The sequence below is a fragment of the Solea senegalensis genome, linkage group LG6 (genome assembly GCF_019176455.1).
Source record: "Solea senegalensis isolate Sse05_10M linkage group LG6, IFAPA_SoseM_1, whole genome shotgun sequence".
NCBI classification, from domain to species: domain Eukaryota; kingdom Metazoa; phylum Chordata; class Actinopteri; order Pleuronectiformes; family Soleidae; genus Solea; species Solea senegalensis.
In genome coordinates this window covers 11,925,270-11,936,626 of record NC_058026.1, presented here as the reverse complement: position 1 = coordinate 11,936,626, position 11,357 = coordinate 11,925,270, and the positions used below count along the sequence as shown (strand labels likewise).

The 11,357-nt window shown below is 41.6% G+C and overlaps 2 protein-coding genes across 4 annotated transcripts in view; one reads left to right on the top strand and one right to left on the bottom strand.

Annotated features, from left to right (window-relative positions):
• Window positions 1–1,974: 1,974 nt before the first annotated feature.
• LOC122771533 (tripartite motif-containing protein 16-like) lies at window positions 1,975–3,391 on the top strand. Its single transcript, XM_044029156.1, has one exon. The coding sequence runs from the start codon at window positions 2,069–2,071 to the stop codon at window positions 3,269–3,271; it is 1,203 nt and encodes a 400-aa protein (XP_043885091.1). The 5' UTR covers window positions 1,975–2,068; the 3' UTR covers window positions 3,272–3,391.
• Window positions 3,392–6,497: 3,106 nt separating this feature from the next.
• LOC122771420 (alpha-1,6-mannosylglycoprotein 6-beta-N-acetylglucosaminyltransferase B-like) overlaps window positions 6,498–11,357 on the bottom strand; it is an 89,224-nt gene continuing 84,364 nt past the window's right edge. For all 3 annotated transcript variants that reach the window (XM_044028984.1, XM_044028986.1, XM_044028985.1), the window contains exons 16-18: window positions 10,746–10,820; window positions 8,415–8,698; window positions 6,498–7,515 (exon numbers count right to left, since the gene is read on the bottom strand). In XM_044028984.1, coding sequence (XP_043884919.1) covers window positions 7,317–7,515; window positions 8,415–8,698; window positions 10,746–10,820 — 558 coding nt within the window. In that variant the 3' untranslated portion in view covers window positions 6,498–7,316. The remainder of the gene's footprint in view (window positions 7,516–8,414; window positions 8,699–10,745; window positions 10,821–11,357) is intronic.

Genomic DNA, 11,357 nt, shown 5'->3' with positions numbered 1-11,357 from the left:
GTGATGAAAAAGGAGGGAAGGAGGACAAATGCAGAGATGAAGGGATGATGGGAGAAGAGATGGAAAGATTAGTGTGGAAAACAGAGGAATACTGCAGATGAGGAAGACGCGGAGTAGCTGAGCAAAGACAGAAGAAATGCATGCACATAAATAAGCACACGCGTCGCTCCCCAGGTGTCATCTACAGGGCATAATGTAACACACTCCTGTGAGCCACTGTCTTATTTAATACTGAGGGGAAAGAGAATAAGAGAGAGAGAGAGAGGTGCTCACCTGAGGTATCTGTCATTGATTTGCTGGTCCTTAAATATTTGAGCATCCCTGTTATTTAGGTAAGACTTTATTCATTCAGATGTATGTCAATTCTCAGTAGGAGTGAAGCAGTAGATGCCGTCGACCTCTCAGCGCTCTTACATCCTTCTTTTCTTCCTCTCTCCTCTCCTCTCCTCTCCATTTGGTTCCATTTACTTCCTTTTCCTGTCCTTTTCACTGAACCTTCACCACCTCCACTTTTTAAACTCTTCTTTCATCGTCCCCTTCTTTACACTCGACCCCTTTTCATTCCCTCTGTCTCTCCCTCAGAGATCAATTTTATTTTTTGGGAGGATTTACTCACACACTGCATTTAAACCTCCCTATTGTTCCCAAATCCTGTCTGCATAAGAGCAAAGAGTAAATATCTGTATAATAAAATCAAGCCACTGCTTCATCACTACACTATGTGGTTTCCCTAAGACTGAACCCATGCTAATCTTCAGTATTGGCACAGTAGGGGAGATTTCTTTCCAGAGGGAGAGACTGAGATAGCAGCACATCTGAAGCGAGCAGGAAACCAAGCCCACTCCACCTTGATGTGAAAAGCCCAGCGGGGATCTGACCACATGACTAAAGGCAGTGGATACATCCTCCTCCTCCTTCTGCACTTCAAAAGGAACGCCTGCTTCATTAAAGAGCTGTGCCAGGAAACCTGAGAAAATGTCACAAAGAGAGATGAGCATTTGCCTTCACATCTGTACGCAGCAGTACTTACAGTACATACTGCAGCCATGTGAACAAAAAACTCAAGATACTAATACATGAGCCGACGCTTGTGCTTTTTTTGCATGCCGTGCATGCTGAGGTATAAAAACAGGAAAAGTGGTAATTGGGGCCACACATATGGCAGCAGCTACAATTTACAAACAAACAAACAGCAAACTGTGTGTAAGCAAGACTGTTACACCAAATGTTTGGCAGGGAAATTGGACCTCGGAGAATCCTGAGAGAAATGACACAAAACATAGAAAGAGAAGAGAGGAAGGAGGGAGGTGAACATCTGACATTTGGATTCGAGTGGAAAGTGATTGTATGAATTTTTAAATGTATTCCTTGGAGTGATGTAATGAGTGTTTGCACTCATATACAGTAGCACACTGTGTGTGTGTCAGTCTTTAAGTTGAGGAAGAGCAGGTTTCTAACAAACACCCTCCACTGATAGTTGTGTATTTATCATTTATGGCTCAGTAATTATTCAGCTGTGTACATCAATCTGTTCCTGTACTGATTAACTATTGTGTAAACAACATCAATAATACGCTCTTATTCAAATTTCCTAACAGCTGAGCCGACAGACCAAATAAGACTGATAATGAGCTCAATAATGCTGCTCTGTGGATACTGTTGTGAACACACATCTGGAAACAGACCAAAACAAAAACAGCACAGGCGAGTTTTCTTTGATTCTTTAAATACTCAAATGTAACCACATTTGTTCTGAATCCATATATACACAGTACATACATACATACATACATACATGTATGTATGCCATGTCAGAGTGGGAGTGGTTCAGCCTGCTCCACACTGAGCTCACATTTCCTGGTTCCCTCCCCCTCACACGATGGGAGGAGGATGAGCCAACAGGTGGAGAAGAGCCAGAGCTGACAGGCTCCGCCCACTGACATGTTTGGTTTGTTTGGCCTCTTAGGCACATCTCCAACCTCATCATCAATCACCTCCACTAAAGAAACACAAGCTGGTGGAGCCCTCCAAGAACCTCCAGGAGAACATCTGCCCTCGTCACGATAAGATGATGGACATGTTCTGCCGCACTGATCAGCAGTGTATCTGTTATCTCTGCTCTGTGTACGAACATAAAGACCACGACACAGTCTCAGCTGTAGCAGAAAGGACGCAGAAGCAGAGAGAGCTGGATCTGAGTGTAGAAGAAGTCCAGCAGAGACTCCAGGACAGAGACAAAGACGTGAAGGTGCTTCAACAGGAGGTGGAGGCTCTCACTCTCTCTGCTGATAAAGCTGTGGAGGACACGGACGAAATCTTCACCGAGATGATGCATCTCCTGCAGAGGAGAAGCTCTGACGTGAAGCAGCAGATCAGATACAAGCAGGAAACTGAGGTGAGTCGAGTCGGAGGCGTTCAGAAGAAGCTTCAGCAGGAGATTGCTGCGCTGAGGAAGAGAGAAGCTGAACTGAAGCAGCTCTCACTCACACACGATCGCACCCAGTTTCTCCTCAACTACCGCTCACTTTCCGCACTCAGTCCATCTACACACTCGTCCACCCTCAACGTCCGTCCTCTGAGACACTTTGAGGACATGACAGCGGCTGTGGCAAAGGTCAGAGGTCAACTGCGGGACGTCCTGACCCAGATGTGGACAAACATCTCAGTGGCTGTGACTGAAGGAGATGTTTCACTGACAGAACCAGAACCAAAGACTGAATTCTTCCGATATTCACAGGAAATCACACTGGATCCTAACACAGTAAACAATTGGATGTTATTATCTGAGGGGAATCGAAAAGTGACAGTAACGTATGAAGATCAGTCTTATTCTCATCACACAGACAGATTCACTGTGTGTCAGGTCATGAGTCAAGAGAGTCTGACTGGACGTTGTTACTGGGAGGTGGAGTGGACAGGAAGAGAAGTTCATGTGGCTGTGACGTACAAGGACATCAGCAGATCAGGGAGTGTATTTGGATTCAATGAAAGAGGATTTGGACACAATGACAAGTCTTGGGCTTTAGTTTGTGACCAAAACTGTTGCAAGTTTGTTCACAACAGTATCCGGACTAACGTCTCAGATGGTTCAACCTCCAGAGTAGGAGTTTACTTGGACCACAAAGCAGGTCTTCTGTCCTTCTACAGAGTCTCTGACACCATGACTCTCCTCCACAGAGTCCAGACCACGTTCACTCAGCCTGTCTATGCTGGAGTTAGTTTTTATTATTCTTCACCTGGAGACACGGCCGAGTTCTGTAAACTCGAATAGACATCGAGCTCTTTCAGGAGCAGTGAGTTAAACTCTGTGTTCGAATCTTTAACTTCTCTGCTCTCATTGCAATGACAACAGTATGTTTATGTTTAAATTCCTCAAATCCTGAGTGTTAATGGGAGAAAAAAAAAATTGTTGAACAATTAATAAATTGGTGTTTTTAAAAATGTAAAAAAAGAGGATTTTTTAGGATCACATAGGACCAGTAAACAAATGTCTATGAAGCAATGATGGCTGATAAGAGCCCGACACCATCACAGTGGGATTAAAAAATGTGAAGTACGCGACACACGGAGTGTCTTTTAACAGAAGGCAGATGTGCTGTTCCCAGTGAAGAGGGCTTGATTAGGCATCATCATCAGTGATCAGCCATTCTCTGTGTGAGCATGTGTCCCACTGGGGGTTTACTGGTCTTTCAGGCAAGCTGAGGTTTTATACTCCACTGTGTTTATTACCATGTTAACACTGATACATGCTGCTGGCTCCCACAGGAAGATATTCTTCATGTAATATTTAGTTTTTTGTTCAATTTTTTTAGACCAAACGCAGGCATTTACTTTTGTTTATAGCGCATTTCTTCTTTCGACAGGTTGCAATATGGCTGAATTCAATTTAGATGTCTGAGTTTGAGGGTGCATGCTGGCTCTGTACGTGAGCACAACCATTGTTAATGTTAACACCTGCAAAAACATCAAAAACAAAATATTTGCTGTGAAAAAGGCCTGTTGTGTTTGGCTGTGTTTGTTATTCTGACTTGAGAAACGCGCACGCGCACACACACGCACGCACGCACACACACACACACACACACACACACACACACTTTGTCCTTCGGATTCAAGTCAAGAGATTTTTGATCCTACACAAAAAGCTGTAGAAAAGTCCCCCCCCCGCCCCAATCTGGTTTCCAGGCAGCATGTGCACTCAGTTTGAAAGTCAAAGTCACCCTGAGTGTAGACTGAGACACTGAGAGAAAACTCGAGAGTTTACAGGCTAAACATTAAGCTGCAGTATAGTCCAGTTTCACACTGGACACACACAATTTTTAATTTTTCCTCATATACAGACTCTTGTTCTCCACTTACAGGGATGATTTTAGGAATTTAGATCATTTGTATCCTCGCTGGGAATTAAATGAGAAGCAGTGACTTCACTGCTAAGTGTCTTGCCTAAGGACACATCGGCATGTAGACGGGAATGAAACCCACAACCTTCCAGTTGAAAGACGACTCGCTCCACCACTGATCTCCCCTCAGTCACAGTTTTCCTTGTCTAAATCTAAGAACGTTATCTAAAATTATTTTAGATAACATTTTCCCTGACACTCCTGCGTTTCCCGCAAACATGTTTGATCTACTGATAAAACAGAAATAAATAACTGATTTTCTGTACAAACACCAAGTTTTTTTTTCTTTTTTTCCTTTTTAATCATCACACAGATGAAATGTGGAAACGAAAAAAGTTCATTGCAGTTTGAGTTGCGTCTCAACGTTAAATTGCAATCACAGTGAGCTGCTGAATGGGCTGACAGTTCCTCCCAGTGCGAGAGCGGGGTCAATGAAGATTTGATGAATCTACTCACACTTTTGATTTATTATTCATGGAATTGTGCTTTATAGTCGCAAGGATTTAGACCAAGAGCAGCTCTGTCTCTTAAATGCATAACATGCACAAAACACAATCACTTGAAGATCTTTTTTTCCCAGAGTAAGAGACCATGTCTCTGCTTAATCAAGGTTTTGGAACATGTCACGCAGAGGAGGACAGAGGTGTCAGAGATTGGGGACACCTGGACGTGAAGCAATATTTGGGGACTGACCTGGAGAAACTGGGATGTCTGGTTGCTTAGTTTAGTCAGCCCGAATGTCTCAGAGAAGCTCTATTTTGGATGCCAGGGTAAAAATATTATGTGGAGGGACCGCAGTCCTCCTGCCTGACATGCTACCAGGTGTTTGTCATTACTCTTATATACTGTAAGGCATTTATTTAAGAACCAGCAGACAGGATTCTCACTTCAGAGAATTAAAGCAGCTGCAGCATAATGTAAAATATTAACAGGCGGGGCCCACTGGTGGCCATATGCAGTAATATAGCTGTACATTTTTGAGCACAATAAATATGTTATTGTCATAATAACATACTGACACTACTACGGACACTAACTGCAGTAATAGACTATTGGAACTATACAGAGATGCGGTGCCGTTGTGTGGAAACGTACGCACGCATTACGATAATATAGGAACAAATGTAAATAGATTTTTTGTATATATATATATGTACACATATATATGTATATATATGTACATTTACATATACACATATATACAGTATATAAATGCTGTGAGTTTGTTTGGCTTCAGTACGTTTACATGCACAGTTTAATCAAAGCTAGGCTTTAATCGGACAACTTGCCGAGTCCAAGTATACATGCAGGGGAGGATATTTATTGGTTGTGTACTTTTGACTCCGCATCTGTAGGTGGCGCTGTATCTCTCTATAAGCCAACACATATTGAATAAGTTTCCCGTTGACCTTAATGTCACAGAACAACAAACAGCGAACGGTGAGCTGGATCATGCTGTGGTTCTGTACGTCTTCGTACCTGCTGTACATGTTAATCGTGACACAATTTAGATGGAGCATATGGCTCTTGTGGTTGCTGTGTTGTCCGAACGAAGACGCCACCGCCGTATGATTTCCAGCAACAGTACAGCAGTTTAGACGCCGTCTCCTTCTACTCGACCCAGACAACCTCACTAAACCATCCAATCTGTAGTAGTGACGGGTGGGGGGGAGGACATTTTAGTGGAGTAATCGGACAGGTATGTTTGTCAGAGGAACGTGTTTACATGACATTAAGAAAACCAAATTATTGTTTCCCAAACAGTTTAAATATTATTTTATTATTCATTATTTTGAAATGATGCTGTTTCGCTCAGTGTCATTTTTAGAGATTTACTAATAATTTCCTGTCTGTTCCACGTAGAACAGACAGAACACCACTAACTTTTTGCCAGAAACTAGAGGAAATTTAGCTTCTTCAGTGTGTTTTCAACCTTTCTCTGTCACAGTCTTCTTGGACCTTAGATGGTGAACTTAAAAAGGAAAGAGAGTGGACACCAGATACAATATAAATCCCACCTCAACATTGTCATATGTTTGGACTTTTTTAATCTATCTTTTTTCCCCCAAAAAAATAAAGCCCACAAGCACTCTTTAAAAAAATCCAACTGAGAGCTTTGAAAGCTTATTTATTGAAAAATAATCTTGTACACTTTATCTTTGTCCTCTGTCCTCCTTCTGTCTTTTTGTGACCAGAGATGATTGCTTTGACCAGTGTTGCCTCAGACTTGTGTTAAGTCTGATAAATGACTCCAACTGTCACTGGAGGAGGGAGGAAAGACTCGGGGAGATAACCCAGCTGTCCATCATCCTTTGTCCAAGTGCAGAGAGGAGATTGAATATTGACCCGAGGTTGTCTTCTCCAAGCCACGATTTTTGAAGACTCTGTCAGGGATTGACACTCGTGTCCAAATACCGAGGTTCTCCAAAATGTACATTTTACAACGGAAACCACATGTTTGCTTTTTTTGTGAGACGCAGTTCACAAAAAAAATGAAATCCGTTTCACATTTTGTAGAAAGTATTATCACATAGTCAGAGGGTTACTGTAAAAGTTGGTTGGTGGGTAGCAACCAAACCTTTACCTTTCAGTAGTGTATACTTCCTAACTGTAATAACACCTGGTGTCACTACCCTGTTTTAAGAAGTTTTGCGTCTATGTGTCTCCAGCTAGTTACAGTACAGCACTGTATAACTGCTGCTTTAACATCTACAGTCAACCACAATCACGCTGGCTTCTATCCAGCTCTTCATAACACTGCATGCCGGTTCCTCATCACCCTACATTTTCGGGGGAAGCTGCTCCACCTTTTGTCGGATCTGTCCTAGCTGCTCTGACTGCGGTGTCCTCACAGTGTCCCTTTACCTCGCCAAATCTGCGACTAATTCTTTCCACTGTCCTTCGCCTGCCCTGTAATTATAGACAGTTTCTGCACAGCGCCACCTGTCCGTGGCGAAAGTCTCTGCAGGGGCAAAGACGCCTGTATTTAGGGGAATGACCTGCACAGCTGAAGAGAAGGGGGTCCTGCTGGAGGCCACACTCCTGCCGCACCACGGAGAAGGCGGGAAGGATGTGGTTGATCTCCGAGTCTATGACATCACACTGCACCTCCAACCTGGAGAAGGAAACACGAGAAGCAGGTGAATGAATAGACTGTAAAACAGTAGTTGACTGGCTAGTAAATTAAACACAGGGAAAATGTTCCCAACATGTTCTTTGAAGCGTAAACTCAGAAATACAAGTAATGAAAGTTATTTTTGAGTGAGAAACAGAACTGTAAAGTGGAAGTGGCATCACACGACCCATGCCAATTTTAAAAGAGAAGGAGGGAATTTTAGTGGAGAAGTGACAAGACAATAAGAAAAAGTGCAGGTATGAGATGTCACCGTGAGAAAGATAAAGACCCAAGCCACTCAGACTTCAACAAAGAAGAGAGGCATTTTAAACCATGAGAGACAGAAAACACACTTGGAGGATAAAAGAAGTCAAGAGAATGGTGTTTGCGGGAAAGACTCACAAACTAGCAGCTTTCAGTTTTTTAATAGCTCTGAAAAGTACATCAAGACCCGGTCAGAAAGTCTCAAGTTAAAATGCAGGATTTGAATGTTCAAGATATGTGAACATTGTGTGTACACGTGTGTAAGAATTAGTGACACTTAATTAGTGAGACTGAGGACTTCTCTGCTAAAGGATATTCCATTTCTACCAATAAACCTAAATATTAAACACCGGACCTTTCTAAATATATGGATATATACACATACAATAAACAATAATAGACAATAGTTAGATGATATACAACGAATGTTTGACAAACCAATCAGGAACAGTGTGAGAATGCATGATAATATAGCAGAACAAAATTGAGAAATAAGGGTGAAGCCTGTTACTGAAGGATTAAAAATAGTGAAACCAAAAATATAATAAAAAAACAAAAACAGACGTTTAAATGGGAATTCATTTGAAAAAATTGGTTGGCACTGGCAGACAGAAAGTCACTTAAGGTTGCTGTACCTGCGTAGCGCCTCCTTGTTGTTAATGAAGCGGAAGTGAGAAGGCTCACAGATGAAGCCAGCTGACTGACATGCCTCCACGCAGGACTGACCCTCTTGAGATACGAGCAGCCTGAGGGAACTGAGCGGAGGCCAGACAGCGGGAGCTGTCACACTGGACGACCAGCCAAGCGCTGTGGAATTGGGCAGGGGAACAAACAGAGGTGCTGTTATCCTGTTGCCACCAGCAGACCCGTGTCTGGTGAGGTTGGCTGGAACGAAGGGAGGCTTTGGTGCACAGAAGTCCTGCAGGTGAGAGACAGAAAAAAATGCTTATGCAATCACACTTTAGTGGTACCACGGTTATGGAAATTCCCAGAATGTGTATTTTACCGAGTTTATAGGCAGAGTGATGAGGCAGCTCAGTAAAAAGCCCATTAAAAGTAGGTTCTTTCACACAACAAGTGTTTCCACTGTGTCTAGTGCCCAGTGACATTGTTGCTCTGTATTTTAATGGAAGCTTAGAGAGCATTTCTCCACTGCCATGGCTACTGGCTGTTACAATACTACTGCACACTGAATATATGATAGAGGTTACTGCTACCGCTCTAACACTTAGTGCAAAAACAGGGTGTACTGTGTCCAGCACCTTAGCAAAGAAGCTTTGGGTGATGTCATTAGCATACGTGTTCACATACATAATCTTTAAAATAATGTATCCAACAGGAAAAAAACAACAACAACACAATAAGATCTGAATGTGTTTGATCCCATGGGTTCACATACTTGTCACATTATAGGGTGAATATACATAGCATGTTCAGTTTATATTAATACATACATATCATTATAATACTATGATATAACTGTATGAATGAAACAGTAAAAGGTATGTATATATAAAGCATTTTTCACGTCCATCCGGACTTTTTTCTTTTTGCTTATTATATTAAGCAAAAAGAAATAAAAGGGCCAGAAAATGTAAATTTTTCCAGAATAACTTTCAATATCTGGCAATTATTTACAATTTACTCCATGTTAAAATAGTGCATTAATGAAGAAAAAACAACGTTTTATTGAGGAAAAAACTCAAACACCAGATTTTGCTTGCTAAATTTGAACTTTTAACAATATAAAACATATTTAAAATAAATGAGTTTTTGTCTCAATGTCCAAAAACAGGCCAAAAAAAGGGTAATATGTGCAGGGTTTTTTCCATCTCTCTCCTCTGTGATCATGGAATTTTTCCGACAGCACAAACTGTCGTGGAATTATGGAAATGTAAAGTAACGCGTCATCTGCCACTTTCTGCAGGATTGCAGGTTACACGTATCAAACGACAGCAAAAGTAGATAGTGTTCCTTGGTTGGATTTCTGCGGTTCCCATGGTCACATGGTGGACCATGATGTCAAATTAAAAACAGTTCAAGCTATATCTATTTATACAGCTGTGCAAGTTCACAAGGAAGAAAGTAAAGGTTAATTTACTGTATATATCACCGCTTACAAAATGCTGCATAGAACATAAAAACAACCAACAATGAAATACAACAATTTACAAAGAACATTTCGCACAATTTTCAATCAGCAGAAATTCAGTGACAGTCAAACCAGAATATTAGACTGTAAAAATGAGAAAACATGTTTGAATGAGTTTCTTTACGTGGAGGATGAAATTCATGTTATGATAAAAAAAATTATAACAATATTTCTTGCAGAGGATTTGATATTGGAGGTGAGTGGGACTAAATGAGTTTGTATAGCTGATTCAGTTGATTCTAGAACAGTTATGAGAAGGGCTATCCTTCCACTCTGTGCCACTGCTGCCTTCATGTCTAATACACTTTTAAAACAAAAAAATGCAAAGGTTTCACCAACACAGTTTCTATGTTGAGTCTTGTTTCCTCAGTGTAAATACTGCTCGTTTGAGTCTGTGTCCAAAACTGCTGTGAGTGAGGAACTAATGACGCTTGTTGAGACACCAGTGTGGGAGACCAGAGACCAGAGTCTAGAGCGGGTTCATTATACAAAAAAAAGTCTCTCTTTAATGTCAGCCCTCCATCATTATCATCGTCATACTTTTACTCTTTACACAAACTCATCCCTCCTCATTAGTGTCAGGAGACCTTCTGCTTTAGAGCCGCCGGGCAGATATGTGGTTCGTAATGAGGGATAGCGCGCGGATTAATGAGAAGTCTACGTACATGGAGTACACACACACACAGGGTGCTGAATGCACACAGTGATGAAATATTGAGCAGGAAGGCATGTTAGTTAAAAAACACGAGGCCATCATAGCATGTGAGTGTCCTGTTCACTGCATTTATATGTGCTAACATGGACCGGGCCTCACCTGATGCTGTATGTAGGCATGGACTCTCTCCAGCATTCCCTCACAGGTGTACTCATAAGGCAGATACGGCTCCACCTGGAATGACACATCAAAACACAAAGGCACAGTCCTCCTCACCCCATTATTATTTCCACATTCGTCACATATCAAAATGCATGAATTGCTATGAACTGTCTCCTCTCCTATTCATTTCAGGAGAAAAATGTTGCCATTGTCAGGTTCCCCCTATGCCAAATCACTGTGTGTCACTGACTGGTAAGTCACTAGGATTTATTTGCAAACCAATAGATCTTACTCTGCTTGGATGAGCAGGTTTTTATAGCTGTCGCACATGTTTTATTGCCTAATTTCCTCTCTTGTAAGTCACTTTGGATAAAAGCGTGTGCTAAATGCTAAAATGTAAATGTAATTAGAGATGAGCTTTGAAACAACACATATTCATTTGTTTCTTCCTGAAACCGATGTGTTCAATATCCCCCAACACACAACTGAGTGAATGTAAAATGACAGAAATGAGTTGATTTACTACTAGATTTTTGACACCGGTCGTGATTTAGAGGCAGGCCGCCTTGGAAAATACTACACATCTTACTATTTGCACTTCTAATTTGA

Coding starts and splice junctions, on each gene's coding strand:
- LOC122771533 (XM_044029156.1), top strand. CDS start 2,069: ATGATGGACATGTTCTGCCGCACTGATCAGCAGTGTATCTGTTATCTC.